Source organism: Vicugna pacos, chromosome 23 (assembly GCF_048564905.1).
Source record: "Vicugna pacos chromosome 23, VicPac4, whole genome shotgun sequence".
Lineage (NCBI taxonomy): Eukaryota > Metazoa > Chordata > Mammalia > Artiodactyla > Camelidae > Vicugna > Vicugna pacos.
This window is the reverse complement of record NC_133009.1, coordinates 20,572,757-20,591,458: the sequence shown is the minus strand read 5'-3', so window position 1 is coordinate 20,591,458 and position 18,702 is coordinate 20,572,757. Positions and strand designations below refer to the sequence as shown.

At 39.0% G+C, this 18,702-nt stretch overlaps 1 protein-coding gene across 1 annotated transcript in view; it reads right to left on the bottom strand.

Moving 5' to 3' along the window:
• Positions 1 to 17,288, bottom strand: part of SCCPDH (saccharopine dehydrogenase (putative)) — a 30,367-nt gene extending 13,079 nt beyond the window's left edge. The window contains exons 1-5 of the mRNA XM_006198815.2: positions 16,934 to 17,288; positions 14,311 to 14,423; positions 8,846 to 8,926; positions 6,581 to 6,710; positions 4,219 to 4,268 (exon numbers count right to left, since the gene is read on the bottom strand). Of these exons, the coding sequence (XP_006198877.1) occupies positions 4,219 to 4,268; positions 6,581 to 6,710; positions 8,846 to 8,926; positions 14,311 to 14,423; positions 16,934 to 17,123 (564 nt within the window). The 5' untranslated portion in view covers positions 17,124 to 17,288. The remainder of the gene's footprint in view (positions 1 to 4,218; positions 4,269 to 6,580; positions 6,711 to 8,845; positions 8,927 to 14,310; positions 14,424 to 16,933) is intronic.
• Positions 17,289 to 18,702: the final 1,414 nt, after the last annotated feature.

Here is an 18,702-nt window from a genome sequence, read left to right as displayed (position 1 = left end):
TATAATCCACCTAAACTTGATTTTTGTACATAGTGCAAAGTATGAGTCTAATTTCATTTTTTTCTCCATATAGGTACCCATCATCTCCTGAAAAGCCCCTTTACCATAAATCAAGTACTCATACATACACGAACTACTTTGAGCCCTTTATCCTGTTCCACTGATCTACCGATATGCCCCTGCTAACACACTAACTTATGATGTCTTGATATTTGAGAGCATCTTTCTACCTTATTCTCCTTTAAGAACATCTTGGCTATTCTTGGCCCTCTGTATCTCCACATACATTTTGGAATTAGCTTGTCAAATTGCACACCAAAACAAAACAAACAAGCAAAAAAAAATTTGAGATTTTGACTGGAATTATATGGGATTATAAATTAATCTAAGGAAAACTGACATTTTAACAAAACCAAGTCTTCCAATCAATAGATAATGGTGAATTCTTCCATTTATTTGTCTTCTTTAAGTTCTTGCTATAACATTTTACAGTTTTCTTCATAGGAATTTTGTATATTTTATATCACTTATTCTTAAGTACTTGTTTTTTTTATTGAAGTATAGTGAGTTACAATGTGTCAATTTCTGGTATACAGCATGTTTTCAGTCATATATATACATAGATACATTCATTTTCATATTCTTTTTCATTATAGGTTGCTACAAGATATTGAATATAGTTCCCTGTGCTATACAGAAGAAGTCTGTTTTTTATCTGTTTTATATACAATAGTTAATATTTTCAAATCTCAAGTTTATCCCTTCCCATGCCCTTTCCCCCCAGTAACCATAAGACTGTTTACTTAAGTACTTGATTTTTAAATGCTACTGTAAATGGTCTCTTTTTTTAAAAAACCCATTTTCTAACTGTGGCTGGTATACAGAAATGCAACTGTTTTTTACATTAATGGTGTATCCAGCAACAATAAAGACTAGAGTGGAAATAAATGAAACAGAGAATAGAAAAACAGCACAGAAAGCAAAGCCAAAAGTTGGTTCTTTGAAGAAATCAACCAAATTGAAAAACCTTTAGCAAAACAGACAGAGAGAGACTGAAAGAGAAAAGAGCAAGAGAAAGCAAGCACGTGAGAAAGAACTCAAATTACTAAAATCAGGAATGAAAGGAGGGGCATTACCAACCTTACAGAAATAAAAAGGAGTATAAGGCAATACTACAAACAACTATATGCCAACAAATTAGATAACCTGGATGAAACAGACAAATTCCTAGAAAGACACCGTTATGGGTTAAACTGTGTGCCCCCTCAAATTCATATGTTGAAGGCCTAACCCCCAGAACCCCAGAACATAACATTACTTGGAAATAGGGTTGTTGTAGATGTAATTAGTTAAGCTGAGGTCATACTGGAGTAGGTGGGTGCCTAATCCAAAACCATCGGTGTCCCTATAAAAAGTAGAAACTTGCGCATGCGCGTGCACACACACATACACACACACCATGGGAAGGTGAGAGGCTAGAGTGATGCATCTACAGACTAAGGAACATCAAAGACTGCTGGCAAACCACCAGAAGCTAGGAAAGAAACATGGAACAGATTCTCCCTCACAGCCCTCAGAAGAAACCAATCCTGCCAACATCTTGATCTTGAACTTCTAACCTCCAGAACTGTGAGAACAATAAACTTGTTGTTTAAGCAACCCAGTTTGTGGTACTTTATTATGGCAGTCCTGGAAAACTAACGTAGAAACAAACTACCAAAACTGACTTAGGAAGAAACAGAAAATCCCAACAACCTATAAGAAGTGAAGAGACTGAATTCTTGTTACTGTTTCACTGATTGCTAAATTGCATTATAGTTTAAAAAATACTCTAGAAAAGGGGTTGGCAAACTGTAAAAGGTCATACTAAATATCTTGGGCTGTGCAGGCCACATCTGGTCTCTGCTGCATACCCCTTTAAAAATATAAATCATTCCAGGCTTGCAGCCACATAAACGCAGGCCACGGGCTGACCCCCACGCTGGAGCTACACCGTCCAGTATGGACGCCATTGTACAGCACATAGGGAACACCTTCATCACTGTGTTGTGGATGTGGAGGATCTACTGGCCAGCACTGTTCTTGAGTACATGATTTCAATCCACTGAAATTCTCTGAGTCTTGCTTTATGGCCTAACACACAGTCTATGACTCAATTTTTTATGTAAAATTAAAAAGCTTAAGGGGAAAAGTAGGGTAAGGAGTGGCAGGAGAACAATCTAGTGCCATGGGATGCAAAGAATCAAGGGAATTATTTCTGTCCAATCCTTATGAAATTAAGGCTCTGAATTTGCTTTAAGGGGGATTAGCGGGAGCTGCATTGATGTGGATGCTTCAACTCTCTGGTCTTGATGTAAGCCCCAACTTTGAGTCTTTATAATAATAATACTTAATGACATTCGAGTGATTATTAAGTGTCAACCACTGTTCTGAATTATATTCACTAATTTAATCCTTATAGCAACTGTATGAAGTAGACACAATTATCATCTCCTGTTGTAGAGCATCTCCTGCTGCTCTTTCAAAGAGGCCTCTTCTCTAGCTCTATTTTCTCACATCTCCCCGTAGTGGACATCTGTTTTTCGTCAGTCGTGCATTAATTTCCTGTAACCCCTAACCCAACTTCTGCTTATAAAATTCTCTTTTCTATTTGGAATTTGCTCTGTGTTGTTCAGAAGGGCTTGGCCCTATGATCCCCACTCCAGAGCCCATGACCCAGGCCGAGGCAATCTGATTACTCCATTACCCCAGGGCGCACCGATTAGCTCAAGAGTATTTGACTCATCTCCTTATCACTTGATATACAAACTCTGGCAGCTGATCCTGAGAAATTACGAACCTTAAGGACAATATACACCTGGGGCTGCCAGCACCTTCCCTGCCACTGTGAGAGCCTACACAGAGGAACACAGAAGAAATGAAGAGACAGGAAGAGGAAAGAGGAAAAAAAAATAGTTCTGATAATATCATGTGAACATCTAGATCCAGCTACATTATTAACTTGCAGACGTCTGGTTATATGAATCAATACATTCCTTTTTGTTTTGTTAGTTTAAACCAAGTAAGTTGAGTTTCTAACACATGCTGCCCAGGGTTCCAAGCATGTCTTTTGATCTTGTTTCAAAGCCTCTGTTCAGGTTGCTGCCTCTGACCTTCCAGACGCTATTCACTTTTCAAGGTTAAGCTTAACAAGGCCTCTGTGAGACATTCCCAGATTACTCAGGCCCACTACCACTTCCCTTTATTCTGACACTCTAGTGGACATTCTCTGTAATCACAAATTTTAGCATGGTTTATATAGTTCTTTGTGTTCATTAATCTGAACCCACAAGCAAGACAAATAGAACCATTACTTAAATATGCTCCACACCATCCCACAGTTACATCTTTATTAAACTATTTCCTCTCCCTTATCCACAGCTCCTCAGCACCAACCTTTAAAATTCAGTCCATATCCCAACTTCTGCAAACAAATTCTTCATCTGTAGCCTCCTACATACATATACTCTCCATTCTCAGAATCCTACAGTAGGATATGCTGCTTTAACAACACTTTTAATCTCCTGCTAAGTTAAATTATTACCTCTTTAAGGGCAGGGTTTGCATCTTACTTATGTCTCACATTATCTTGTGCTCCTATATATACTTGTACTACTACACAAGATTTGAAATACTGAATGTATTTCAAGAGAGCAAATACTTATGAAGCCTCAATTATAGACACAAATTGGGTTAGACAGTATTGGCAACAAAAGTACTACCATAAAACATGGTCCTTTTCCAGAAATGCAACTATCTTACATTCTCTGATAGACCATAAATTCAATAAGGTCACATTTACATCATACATTTCTTGTACGGCCACAACAACACCTAACTCCAAGTAAGGTACATAATAAAAATGCACTGATTTGCACCAAGGTGATAATTTTCTTGGTTGATAACATTCATCACATAACAATGGTAGATCTTTAGTGTTAGGATGATGGTAATTCATTCTAATATAATGAATTGTGCAGCTGCTGTAAACAAAGTTTATTTTAAATAAAAATAATTCTCAGCAATTTTTACTTTTTAAAATTAAGCATAGTGACTTCCATACACTAAAATTACAACTATATATAAAATTTAATTAATCTGAATCCTTTTAACAGGCACGTATCATTTCCAAATGTTTTTAATATTAACATAGAAAACACATGACCAACCAAAACTAACCTCAGGTCCTGAATGTATAGTCAGGAAACTTTCCACAGCAGTCAATGTACCTAAAAAAGGAAGAAAATAATAAAAGTAAAATCAAATAAAAATCTACTGACCCAGGACAAATAATAATAAGCTATTCCTATTCATTTAAGGAACATTTTTATTAAGCCTACAGCTGATATAATCAGAAAAATCTGTGCTATAACAGTATTATTAGGTTATTGTAAACAGTCTTAAGAAGGAACTAAAGCCAGGTAAATTGTCAGAACAAGAGTAGGTTAGCATAAACTAACTATTGGTACTGACAAAATCTTTCCTAGTATTTAAACTGACAATGCTAAAAATCTCTCCCAATAAGACAATTATTTAGCTCACTCATTCTGGAAGGCCATCAGTTCTCAAAACCACATCTATGGAAATTATTCTATTTTCTAATATGGGAGCTTTCAAGTAGACTTACTAGTAGCGACTTACAATGAATGTACAGAAAACCTACCAAAATGGGCCTTTGTGATGACTTACAAAATACTTAAAGTAAGGTGTTTTAATGAAATAAAAATATAATGAGTAAAAAATAAAAACAGAAAACCAAGACCAGAAAAAAGGGGAGAAACCAATTATATTAACCATGGGGACTAATATATACATATAGTGGTTAAGTAATTAATCTTTGAGCTTATCAAGAGCAATAAGACAGAAGGAAAACATAAAGACTAGCTAATTCTCAAAATCTGGTAAAATGAAATATATCAATTTCTTAAAAGATAAATGTTACTAGTTTTAATTCCAAGGGAAAATTAAAGCGTTAATTTAGAAAGCTGACAATAAGCAAGGTAACAAATTACCATGTCATCAAAGTGATGTTACACTAGAAGAATGCTGCTAGTCTGACCACTGACAAAAACCAAGACTAAATCATTAAAATCCAGCTCCCTAGAGATGATTCTGAGGGTTAAGAGAAGGTGGCCTGGATATATGGCTCTGTGATCTAATTCATCCAACTCTATCCACAGAAAGAACATGCACCACCTAGAGCAGTATGTAATAAAAACGTGAACCACCCACATCAAAAATCCACAGCAGTATTTGTTAAAATGCTGACTGCTAGGTTTCAGTATCTGGAAAAAAAGTTTTAAAACAAATCTTAAAGTAACATTTCTCTCTTAAAAAGAAAAGGACCTATTCAAAATTAAAACTATTAAATATTTAAGAATAACCTCAATAAAAAATATGTAGGCTCCATCATGAAAAAAATCTAAACTTTTTTAGTAATTATAGATTTTTAATAAATGGAAATATACCAGATCCTTGGATTGGAAGACTAAATAAATATTTTAAAGATGTTCAATTCATGCCCTTCTCTTTGCTAGGCGTGGTTCCAGTGTTTCATCTTAAGTATGATGTTGGCTACTGCCTTCTGACATTCATTGTGTTAAGAAAGCATTCTATTTCTAAAAATCTAAAATCAGTAAATGGCATGAATTTTCAAATCATTTATTGAAATGGGTATATAGCTTTTCGCCTTTGATTGTCTGATGTGATGATTATGTAAATTCCTAAAAAACCTTAGTCTTGATATATTATTCTTTTAAAATGCCACTGGAATTTATTAAAATTCTATTTAGCACTTTCTCTTTACTACTAATTTCACAAGCAAGACTGATTTGTAGCTTTCTTCTGTGTGTGTGTGTGTATGCATGTGTGTGCGCGCGCATGTGCATGCCATGCTATCTTTGCTGGTCTTTTCAAAATAAATTGGAACACTTCCCATCTTTTTAAGCTGTAGTATGGTTTAATACAAAAGTGGACTTGCTTCATGTCATTTTCTAGATGGACACTTTTTATATATGCACAACATTACTAATGTCCACTGTTTTACTTAACAGTAATTTTTTCCACTCTTTTTGTTCTGATTTTTTCCATTCTTAAATTATTGTCTCCATTTTATAAATGAGGTAAAAAAGATGTCAAAAACTTTGTTCAATACTTTCTAGCTTTGTTGGTTAAAAAAATGAAAACTTTCTAATTATAGTGACTATATAGATTATACTTTAAGATGTAGTAATTCCTAAGCAAAGCAAGTTTGAATTCATAATGCCTGAATTTTTTTCCAGAAATTTTACAGCTGTAACCAAAACTAAATTGAAACAATGGATAATTCCTTAATTATTACACTTACAGTACTAACCATATCTCAAAAATAGTGTCAGTAACATTTTCTAAGAAGTATAGCTATATTAAAAAAAAGCATGTGTTTTAACACTACCTGCTTATAGTTACGTTTCTTTTCCCAAGCAGAATTTAGTTCATCACAGTTACACACATGAAGTCTTTTTATTTTAAATTCCATTATTGCTTATTGATCAATAATTACCATTCATTTTATTTTTGGTATATATTACTCCCAGATCTGCTGGAATGGAGTCAAAGCCACTGCTTCCAATGATATAAACTCCCTTTTCTGCAGCTTTCTCATGATACTTCCAATACATTAGTTCCAGAAACTAAACAGTCAAGAAAAAAGATCTGAATCAGAGCTATACAGAAACATCTAGACCAATATTAAATCATTTAAGAATAAAGCAATTAAACTTTGACAATACTAACCAAAATGGCTCTGCAGCAAAATATTAACTGTCAAAATATTTGGCACTTACTCAGCAAACATACCTACCACGTGCTAGGTGGTGCAGGAGCTGTGCTGACGGAACTTAATGACACTATTCATTTTTTGAATGTCTTTTAAATGCAAAAGTCATACCTATTATGAAAAATTAATATAGACAAATACAAAGCAAGCAAAATAGTTACCTCAAATCACATGACCCAGATGAACACCATTACAGACATGTATCTATGCGTGTGGAAACAGAAGACAGAGTGGCAGGAAAGGAGGGGATGTGAGAGGAAGAATGTCCGAGCAAATCCTTTGCCTGTATTTTTAGAAATTATTTTTTATAACAGTTTTAGATTTACAGAAAAATCGATTAGTGGAGAGTTCCCAGGTACCCCACACTCAATTAACCCTATCATTACATCTTTTACATTAATACTTGTTATAATTAATGAACCAATTAACTGGCTCAGGTTTCCTTAGCTTCTGCCTAAAGACCTTTTTCTGTTCCAGGATCCCATGCAGGATGCTATATTACATTTAGTTGTAATGTCTCCTTAGGCTCCTCTTGGCTGTGATGGTTTTTCAGACTTCCCTGATTTTTTTATGACCCTGACAGCACTAGTCAGGTATTTTGTAGAATGCCCCTCTGTTGGAATTTACCTCATGATTTTCTCATGACTACACCAGGGTTATAGGTTTTGAGGAGGAAGACTACAGGGATAAAGTGGCATTTCATGAAGTCATATCAGGAGTACATACTATCTCACAGACATTGAAAACAAATTTATGGTTGCCAAATGGGGATAGGGATTAATTAGAAGTCTGGGATTAACAGATACATACCACTACATATAAAATAGATAAACAAGGATTTACTGTATAGCATAGGGAACTGAATTCGTTATCTTGTAATACCCTATAATGCAAAACAATCTGAAGAAATAAATATATATAACTGAATCACTTTGCCGCACACCTGAAATTAACACAGTATTGTAACTCAACCATATGTCAGTTAAAAAACAGAAGAGAAAAAAAAAGACAGAAGAGGACATACTATAAACATGATTTATCTCTATTCACACTGACCCTGAATACCTGGCTGAGCTAGTGTGTGCCTGGTTTCTCCACTGTTAAATGATTCTTTTTACTCCTCCTTTTGGGACTGTACTCACTGAGAGGAAGTGCCTGCGTGCAGCCCACACATAAGGACTGTAGAGTTACACTACCCTCCTTGAAGGCACAAGAGCTACATGAATTATTTGGAATTTCTCTGCACAGGAGACTTGCCTCTTTTCATCCCTTTGCCCATTCTTTAATTGGATTAAATTTGTATTTTAGACTTGTATATATTCTGGATCTTTATTAGGTTTTGATATCACTTTCATAGCACTTTATAACTTACAAGCTTATCATCATTTTCTTTGCTTTAAAAGATTTTAAATAAGATAGCAATCAGTTTTTGTTTCATTCACGTTTCCTACCTCTTCTTGAATCAGTCTTGGTAGTTTACACTCCCCTAGCACTTTCCAACATACATTACCAACTGAAAAGCTCTAAGTACATACTATATTGGCACATTGATGATGGCAGTTGGCAGAGACTGTAGGGACATACAAGGTTACAGTTATAAAGGAGGTAGTGTAGCTTAATGCTTATTAACACTCCACTTCCTGTAGCCAGGCAAACCTCAATTCAAGTACTAGTTTTTCTCCTTACTAGTTGCATGACCCTGAGCGAATCTGATTTTAATTAATTCTGTTTACAGCATGCAATAGCTATATAAATCAGCACATCCCACACACAAAGGACTTGATATAAATCAGGTGGTAGGGAAGAAAAATTCAAGAAAATTGAAGCTAAGACCTTACCGTCATGCTCTCCTTCAAGCTTTCAATGAAATACCATCTCTAAACTCTAGGGAGGAGTCATCACCTTCCAAAATATGTCTGCAGAATTGCACTATTTTTCACATTAACAGAAAGTTGTATCGGTAATTCTGCTCTTTTTCATTATACATACCTGAGGTTCCCCACAGATGTCAATACAGCTAGTTCCATTTTCAACACATGCTTTTACTACAGGTTCTCCATAAAATCGGTACTGGGTGAATAAAGAAAACCAACAGTTTACTTTGACACAGCAAGCTTAAAGGAAGGAATACTACTGAGTTTTGGAAGTACAGTCTTGCTTTCTAAGAAATCAAATATTAATAAAGTAGCCTAAGAGAAAATGAGAAAATAATGTTCCTGCAATATACCATGAAGACATGATGGAATTACAGTGGAATGTCTGCTTACCTCTAACTGAAGACAAAATGGGAAATTTTACAGAAGTAATTTATTTGAGCTGAATCCTGAAGAAAAATAAGGATTTGCCAAGAAAAAGAAAAATCCAAATAAAGGAAAAAGTATATGCAAAAGTGTAAAAAAAGGTCAGGATATCTGAAGCACAGAGTAGTTGAGAGGGGAGCGGTAAGAGGTAAGTCTGGAAAGAAACACTTGGGTCAGATCAGGAACGACCCTGAGTGTCGTGCTATCAAGGACTTTACCTCTGCTGCATTACTGAGCTCTCCTGGAGGATTGTCAACAGGACAGTGGTGTAAGATTTATAGCACAGACATACCGCTGTCTGTGGTATTGGAAAGTGAAACTCAAGGCAGATAAGAAATGATGAAGGACACAACTAAGGAAGGGGAAGGACATACTAAGGATAAGATATACTTAAAAGACAGAAATGACTAGACCTCCTGATTAGCTGGATAGAGACCACAACTAGTGGTACTATTAGCCAAAATAAAAACAGGACCAAAAGAAGGCTTGGAGGGGATAACTTTAATATTGAACACAGTAGATATTCTGAGACTGTATGATTTTGAACCTCTCAAGTTATTTGTTGCTCAAACTCAAGGAATTAAAATTTAAAAATTTATGATAGCCAATACATCAGGGTGAGTCCCATTTCAAAACAGCATGACGAATTTTTCCCTCTGTGAGGGCAGGACAAGGAGAAGCACAAACTCTTCTGCTCCTCTCATTCCTCGCAGAAAAAGATGGAGAAAGGAGATCATTTATTTCTTCTAGCCTTCAAGAAACAAGTAAAGGGACACTTAAAAGGTAATGCAAGGACTGACCTTTTCAAGGAGGTCACATAGGTTCCTCTATACCTAGCTCCACAGCCTCACCTCCACAGCCTTAAGAATAGCAAATGACATTAGACTTAAAGGACTGCGAAAGTGTACATAAATTCTAGTTTCTCCTCTGCCATTAACCAGCTATGTAAAATGACTGAAGCACTTAACTTCTGAGGCAACAAAGTATAATGGAAAAAACAAGGGCTTTCAAGGTAGCAAGACTCAAGTTCACACCCTAAATCCATCATCTACCAAACTATATGAATTCATTTACATATCACTTACACGGACTACTATACTAATATACATTTAAACATACATAAAATGGAAATAAAGTTGAGATTAAAATAAATACAAGTCAAAGCTCTGTTTTCTTTCTGTACCCAACAGATCACCTTGGGTAATCTTTACACATAACCATTTGAAACTCATTTAGAGATTTCCTTGGTCTTTTTCTTGGTTGTTTTATCTCCAAATATCTCAAGCTGGCCAGTACTCCACCTGTGTTAAAATCATCTGAGCCACTCATTAAACATGCCAGTTACTCAGCCCCACCCCAAATTCCTCCAGTAACAGGTTTTATGGGGTAGACACCAGCAACCTGCAGGCTTAATGAGCCTCACAGGTGATTCTTATGTATATTAGAGGAGGAGGATCACCCCCACCCACACATTCTCTCTGGAAAATCTCACCTACTATCCTTACTTCAACTACATTATGCTGATGACTTCCAACTTCTATCTCCAGAGCTGCACACTGATGAGCATTCCTTATCTGTAGCTTCTTTTATAAAATGCAGGCCCCACAAGAGCAAAGGACATGGGGCAAAACTAATTTCACTTTGGCTTCATTCTCTCCACTATTTTCTCTTCACCCAGACTTCCTCAGTTACCTTAAAAAAAAATTCCACTATATTGTAAGTATTTCCTGTCTTATTTCAAAAATATCTATCAGACACCTCAGTTTCAGCATGTCCAAAATCAGATTCATCATCTTTCTCTCAGAATCACTTTTCTCCTCCAGTTCCCAACACAGGAAACAATAAAGAATAATGATTAAAAGCAATCATTCAGTCATTTTTGTATATTTTGACATAATGCTTGTTTATGTATGCCTAACTAGCTTTATAGATATCATTTGATTCTCATTAAATAAACTGTGACAAAACAGAGAAATGGATTAAAAAAAAACCTGCAAAGAAACAAATTATGACCCCCAAATTGGCAAAGTTAACACATCTACCCTTGGGAGTATAATTCATATTATAAAGTGAAAACAGCCATCCAAGTGGAGCTTAGGGATGAACAAGTTTTCAGGGCAGAAAGCTAGAGATGCCCATGAATCATCAAAGTGGAAACATCCAGAAGAAGGTAGCTAGATCCTCCAGCCTGGAGTTCAAGGAGTAGGTTCTCACTGGAAATAACTTAATGTAGACATCACCAGCCTACAGATGGTATTTAAAGCCTTTCAAATCTGACCACAATCCACCCTAAGAAATTCATTTCACATAGCAGCTCCATGCACCAATATATCTAACTGAAACAAAAGGTTCATGAACCAGTCATTTACCTATATTATGTATAATTCACCCCATTTTCTCTTTCAGTCTATCTGATTTTTTCTTTTTAATGCCTACTCGCAACTCACTAAATTGATTTCACACTGTTTAAAAAATACTGGCCCAGGGAAGTGGGGTATAGCTCAGCGGTAGAGCACATGCTTAGCATGTATGAAGTCCTGGGTTCAATCCCCAGTACCTTTGTTCAGGAGAAAATAAATTAGTGAATTTTTTTTAATTAAAAAAAAAAAATACTGGCCCAGTTACAGTTTCTGTTTGGGATGATGAGAAAGTTCTGGAAATACAGCGGTGATAGTAACACAACACTATGAATGTACTTAATGTCACTGAAGTGTATACTCAAAAATGGTCAAAAAGGTAAATTTTATTTTGTGTACATTTTACCACAATAATAATAATAATAATAATAATAATATAAAAAAGTGGTCCAGGAAGTATAAATAGAGAAGAGTTTCTAATGCTTAAGCTCTAGAGTCTCTGGCATTTGGAGGAGGATAAAAAAGATCCAAAAGAGGAGACTGAGACAAAGCTGGTGGATAAAAAAATACCTAGGAGAGGGCAAGGAGCCACTTGAGGAAAGGAAGAAGTGACGGACTGGGACAAATGCTGGGGGATGTGATTAAGATGAGAGCTGAGAACTGATGCTTGGATATGACAGGATGGGGAGCTTGGCAGAGTAGTTCCACTTAAGGAGGAAGGATAAAAGCCACACAGGGCTAGTTTAAGATAAAGGAGGTGATGAAGTAGAGACAGTAAGTAAAGAGAACTCTTTCAAGGAGTTTTGCTAAATGGGGGTAGTTAGAGGAGTATGTAGAATTAAGGGAAGTTTTTCTTAAGATGGGAGATATAATCCCTTATTTGTATGTTGAGAGAAATAATTCAATCGAGAGGGAAAACGTGATGATAACAAGAGGATGTATAACTGTAAACCTAAAGTCTCTGAATACCGTGCCCAACATAAGCAGGGGCGGCTTCTTGTAATGAGAGGAGGTGAGTGGAGTCAGGGTACAATGCAAGTGGGCAAGTAGGAAGACCTGGTGATACGAAGACAAATTCTCTTCTGAAAGCTTCTATTTTCATAGTATGAAAAGAAAAAGAAAATCACCAGGTAAGAGTGAGGAAAAAGGAAGGGGATGCAGAAAGTGTGAGGAAAAAAAAAAGTTATAAAACTGCTGCTTCAGAGAGTAGGAGAGAGAATAGCCCAGAAGTACTGAGGCCACAGGTGAGGTTTGTAGCCACATTCTTAAAGTGGGACCAGTCAGCAGGGGGATGCATTTTTCTGCAGCCACACTGAATTATACATATTCAGGTAAAGAGTAAGCAGGGAGTTGGAATAACCAAGGCTGGGGTTTTTCCAGGGTACTGGGAAGGCAAGGACAAGGGAGTTAGCTGAGAATGTACATAAGACAGTGATTCAAGCACCAAACCACAGAACCACATTCTAAGCTAGTCAAGAATGAGATAAATCTAAATAAACAACAACTTAAATACATTTTTTACTTGATAACAATCAAAAAGGCCTTTCTGCTTACATTTTTAAAATTATCAACAGTTTTCTAGATGCTTAATTTTGAAATGTTTTGCCAATTGTGATGGCCTCCTCAGATAAGTAAATGTCACCAACATTCACCCTGTTACACAACCAAAAGTGTCTCAATCTAGTCCAGCAGAAGTTAGTGACTCTCCTCTCAAAACATCTGAACTCAGCCACTTCTCAGCACCTCTAATACTCCTACGCTGTGCTTGGCTTGCTTGGACCATTTCACTCTTGGTCCTCTACCATCTATTTTTCCTCTCAGAAGCCAAAGAATTTCAAAAGTGTAGATCAAATCATGCCCTTGCTTTCAACCATTCAATGACTGTCATATTTAGAAGAAAATTCAAACCCTGATCTTGACCTTTCAGACCTAATGACCTAGCTCCTGGGTACCTCTCTGATCTAACTTCCCACCTCTCTGCCCAGTTCACACCCAACCACACTGGCCTCTGGCATATTTCTTAGTCTTGCCAAGCACGTGCTCACCTCAGGACCTTTGTATCTGCTCTTTCCTGAAAGACCCTTTTCCTCAAATACTCACCTGGTTTACTCCCTATCTTCATTCTGGTCTATACGCAAATCTCAGTTCCTCACAGAGACCTTCCCTGACCATCCATCCAATAGAAATTGATGTACCAATCTCTTCACCTCCTTTCCCTGTTTTTTTTTTTTCCTTCAAAGCACTGGTCACTACCTACTGTTTCAACCTTATTTCTCTGTCTTCCCCACTGACTGTAAGCTCTGTGAGGGATTTTCTGTATTATGTACATTATGCCCCTAGACTGGTACAGTGTACATATAATAAACATTCAATAAATATTTTTTGAATAAATGAACAAGTCCTTTTTTAATCTCTATATTTGTACATGTTTTAACATATATATTGGTACAGTAATGCAGAATATAATTTTAAAATAAATTAAAAGTACATTGGGATACATGCTCAAAATTTTTTTATTTCAGGGGCATACAGTTTAAAAAAAAGTTTGGCAATTATAGCTGTAACCACTAAATAAACCAGCACATATTCCTTCAGTCTGGTGTCATTCTCTCTCTCAGGAGACCTTGGTCATATCCATTTGCTTGTCACAAGAAGTGAAAATTCCCCATATGGGGTTAAGGCCCTGAATCAACTCTTCTGCCCCCTGCCCTTATGTTTCTCTGGAATATAAAATACCAGATTCTGCTAGAAATGAATAGACTGTTTGTTCTGATACAAAGAAGGGCTGATTACTTACTGGTCCTACACAACTGAGGACAACTGTTGCCTGTTTAGCCATTTCATCAAGTGAGGCTGGATTAGTGATATCACAAATTATGATTCCAACTTCAGATGATAGTGTTGGTCTTCCTAAAATGAGAAATAAATTGTTTTAAGCAAATCCTGATATAGCATTAGATTTCCCAGATCTTCTTTTCATAGTAACCACTGATGGCAAATTTACTAAATACATTGAAAGTTAACTCTCCCTCTCAAACAAAAGATCAAAGTGTTTTTAACTATGTAATAAAAAAGGAAAGACTATGAAGAAAATGGAATTAATACTAAGAGTCACCAAAAATAATAACCTTTAAAAGAAAATCTAACATAAGGAATGTGTAAATGACAATCCTACATAAAATGATGATTTTACAGTTGTTCAGATACTGAGTAGATGATTGTCCTGACTTCCTCTCCACCAAGAATTATATTATAAATAATAAGTAGCTTCTCATCTCCTATTAAACAACTACCTATGATAAAATTATGGGGTGGAGGGAAGTTGTTAACAGCAACATAATGAAACAAAAGACTGAGGTGAAAAACAGTCTAGGGAAGAACACTCAGTTCATAATAAGAAAATAACTGGAATAAACTGAATCAACAGAGTAATGCAAGTTTTATGGATCAAGGTGTATCCTCTGCAGTAATTTGATCTGGGCATTACAAATAGTAGGTAAGTAGGCTATACCTGTGCAGTCTTATTTAACAGGAAAAATAAATGAAAGCATATATTTTAATAGTTAAAGTATTTCATTTGAAAAAAGTAAAGAAAGACCAAAAAGCTCTTTGGTCAAGATTCTGTGCTTGGTAGTGGCAGCAGGAAGAGCTGTAGGAGAGTGCAGCCTACAAGGTATCCTCTGTACATGACTACCTACAAAACAGGTTCCAAATTCCCACCATAAGCAGGGCTCTGTGTGGAATTATAAGGCAGTGGGATAAATTAAACAGCAGAATGTATGCCCAGAACTCTAACAGGTGCTATTTGTCTGTATGAAGGAAGAGCAATGTGGAAAATTAACAGCCAATTTAACAGCTACCGATTCCTAAATCAGATGTCTCCTCCCTCCCCCACGACCATGAGGGTAGGGTCCCACATCTGTATCCCCAACACTCAGAATAGGACCTGGCGTAGAAAAGATGTCTCACTAAAAATTCGTTGAATGAATGCTGAAAAAGTAACACCCAAACCAGAAATACAAAACAATTTTTTTTTGGATGAAGAGTGGTGAAAGGGTGCAGGACGTTGTGGACTCCCCCCACCCCCCAACCCCTGCCTCTTGTTTATAGAAAAGCTGAAGTCTCCAGGCTTCCCTAAGTCATAGAACAGCAAGTTGATTGGGACAAGCATGCAGGCACTGGGGGATGGTAACTACTCTGACCACCTATCTCAACGATTAACTGAGATTATTCCATTACCCTTTAAAACTTTTCATGGCTGAACAGAATCTTTGGAGATGGTTTTAGGGGGGATGCTGGGTTCAAAGCAACTTTCCTTTTTGTTACCAAGGCTGTTGCCCCCAGGATCATACTCTGCTCCTCCCTCAAACAGAAACCAATTACTCTCATCTAAGTCTCAGTAGGCAGCTGCAAGAAATTAGAACTCCTTCGAACCAACACCCAAGATGGTGGAGGATGACTTCCAGCAGACTTCGAGCCTTATTATACGTTCATTGTAATGTATTAGCATGCTAAATGACACACTCACCAGCACCATGACAGCTGGCAGTTCTCATGACAACAACCAGAAAAGCCCTTACAAGGACTGAAACACTCGAACCAGGACTGACTGGCTCCATCACACCCAGAAGGGGGACCTGATAGCAGAATTCTCCCCTAAGAGTCCACATGGCCTGACTGGGCTGGAGCTGTTTCTACCAGCCATCTTGGCTGACGGCTCCATGCTCAGCACCCCTTCCTCGCTCCAATGCTTTCCACTCTTTTTCTCTTTTGAGAAATAAAAGCAGTTTTTGCTCTGTCCCACTGCCTCAGCTGTGAATTCTTTCCAGCTGGCATGCAGGGATCCATACTTTGGTGGGCCTCCTAATTTAAGGGGATCTCACTATCGGCTAGCAGTGGGACTGCTGGGGAATTCTTACAAGCAAAAAATAAATTAAAAATAAAAGCCACAGGAACGTTATCAGTAAAACACTAAAGCTTTCTCTCCCACCTCCAACACACAAGGCAAAGACAAAGTATACACAATCTCGAAGAAACCAGGGCTCTAATTTCTACCCATCAAGTATCAAGAGACCTCCGGTCCCACCAGATACTAGAATGGGACGGAGCTGGGAAACGAAATACTAAAGTTCTTCACTATTTCCCCAGCGGGGCTCCCCAACTAAAGGAGAAATTCAAGGTGTGAGATTTTTTTTTTTTAATTTAAGGGGCAGAACAAAGCTCTGACACTATTTGAAGCATCGCTCTCCACCTCCTGGCCTCGAGCAGGGCTCGGGGAGCTTGAGGGACGCCGTGGGACGAGAAACGCTCGTTTCAGGAAACCTGAACCCCTCAGCCCAGAGAAGGGGGGCTCCGCAGTGAGGGCGGCGGCGGGGCCGAGCTTGGGTCCCCAGAACCCCGTTCTAGCCCGTCCCCTTTACCCAGCTTCATGGCAGCCCTCTCCAGCACTCGCTGCAGCTTCTCCCGTGAGCGGCCCGCCACGGCCCACGGCAGGTAGGAGTTCCGCTCCGGGGACACCTGCTCCCGGGCCACCTCCTCGGTCACGAACTGGCCGGTAAAGCCAGAAGCGCCGAACACCACCAGGTGGAAAGGCCTCTGCTGGGTCGCCATGACGAGCTCACAGCGATACGAGACCGGGACGGGCTGAGTCCACGGCGCCTGCGCCTCAGGCAGCGACCCCAGTACCGGGTGCAGCAACCGCCTCCGCCGTGGCCGCCACGGTCTCCGCCGCCTGCGCGCCGCTCTCCCGAAGCCCCGCGCGCGTCGCCGCGCCAGAGCCCCGCCCCCAGCCCCGCCCACGCCGACTCGCGCCCGCGCTGCAGCTGCGCCTCTTTTCCGTGGGGCTCAGGCCGCACTAACGTGGGCGGTCCTGGTTCCGAGGGCTGGTCCGCGTCCGGGGCTATCGGGAGCAGATGGCGGCCCATCCTCCGCCCGGCCCTCGCTCAAGCACAGTTCTGACGGCGCCAGGCGCCTCGTCTTCTCGCTCGCCTGAAGGCTGAAGGGGGCGGCGGCTGTAGCTAGTTACTGTGGTTGCAAGAGGGTGTTGCGCAAAGTAAGAGTTCGTAAAAACCTGGTGGCCGGAGAGCACTACCTATGCCGAGAACGGAGAACCACCCCCACCACAACCCCCCCCCCTTTTTTTTTTACTTTCTAAGCACGTTTTCCAAGGAGTGTCTGCAGAGCCGGGTGGAGGTGGTGGGTGGATGTGAGGTAGGTCCGGGGTCTCCACGGATCGCCTCCACCATCCCAGGGCCCAACTCTGCAGCGCCCTGTGTCCAGGCCCCTGCCTCCAACGAAACCACTTCATGCGCTGTGACTCAGTTAATGGTGAAGCTCCGCGGGGAAGTATCTCAGAGAGCTGTCCTGACATTCGAGCTGTGATGTAAGGTGAGTGGTGGCTCAGGACGTCTTCAAAATGCAGAAGAAATCAAAAGTTACTTGAGCGGTTGTTATTCATATATTCACAAACGTTTCAACATAAATAATTGAGATAGTACGTACATAAATGAGAGAGAAGAGACAAATCTCCCAGTACAGAGGTGTTTCAAATGATCTGTGTACTTAATTCCTCCTCCAGGAAAGGAGCTTAACTCCCTCCCCTTTGAATAAAGGCTTTGTTCAGTGCCATGTTCCAAAGAGGAGACGGTGGAAAGAAGAGGAATAACTTTTTGAAATAGTCCTCCATCTGAAGGATTTCCAAGGAATCCCTCGTTTCTGGGGACCAGTATGGAGGTTCGTTCAGTTCAGCCCCAAGGGTAGAACCAAGAAGAAGGGAAGATGTCACTTCGTACAAGAGAAGAAAGGTTGACTTGTGGACAAGGTACTGGCCACCATCTTCATGAAGTCAGAGACCCAGCCATCTGAGGCTCAGGGGTGAAGGTAGGAAGGTCAGGGGGCTTGAGAAAACAGAAGAATGCCTGCGACATCAGCTGTGAATGTTTGCTAGGTAACGAGACTTTTCTCCTTGACCAAACTCTAGCAAGGCTCTTCTGAGCCCGCCTCACAACTAGGCCTCAACCTCAGCCTATAAAGACTTGAACAAACACTGACACAGTGTATAATTGCTCAAGGATGCATCCCTAGGAATATACTAAAATTCCTGAAAGAGCCTGCCTGAGAAAACTCAAGGTGGCCAAGATACTTTACTGTTCATTCCAGCCAACACCTGAAGATAGGATCCCTGTCTCCC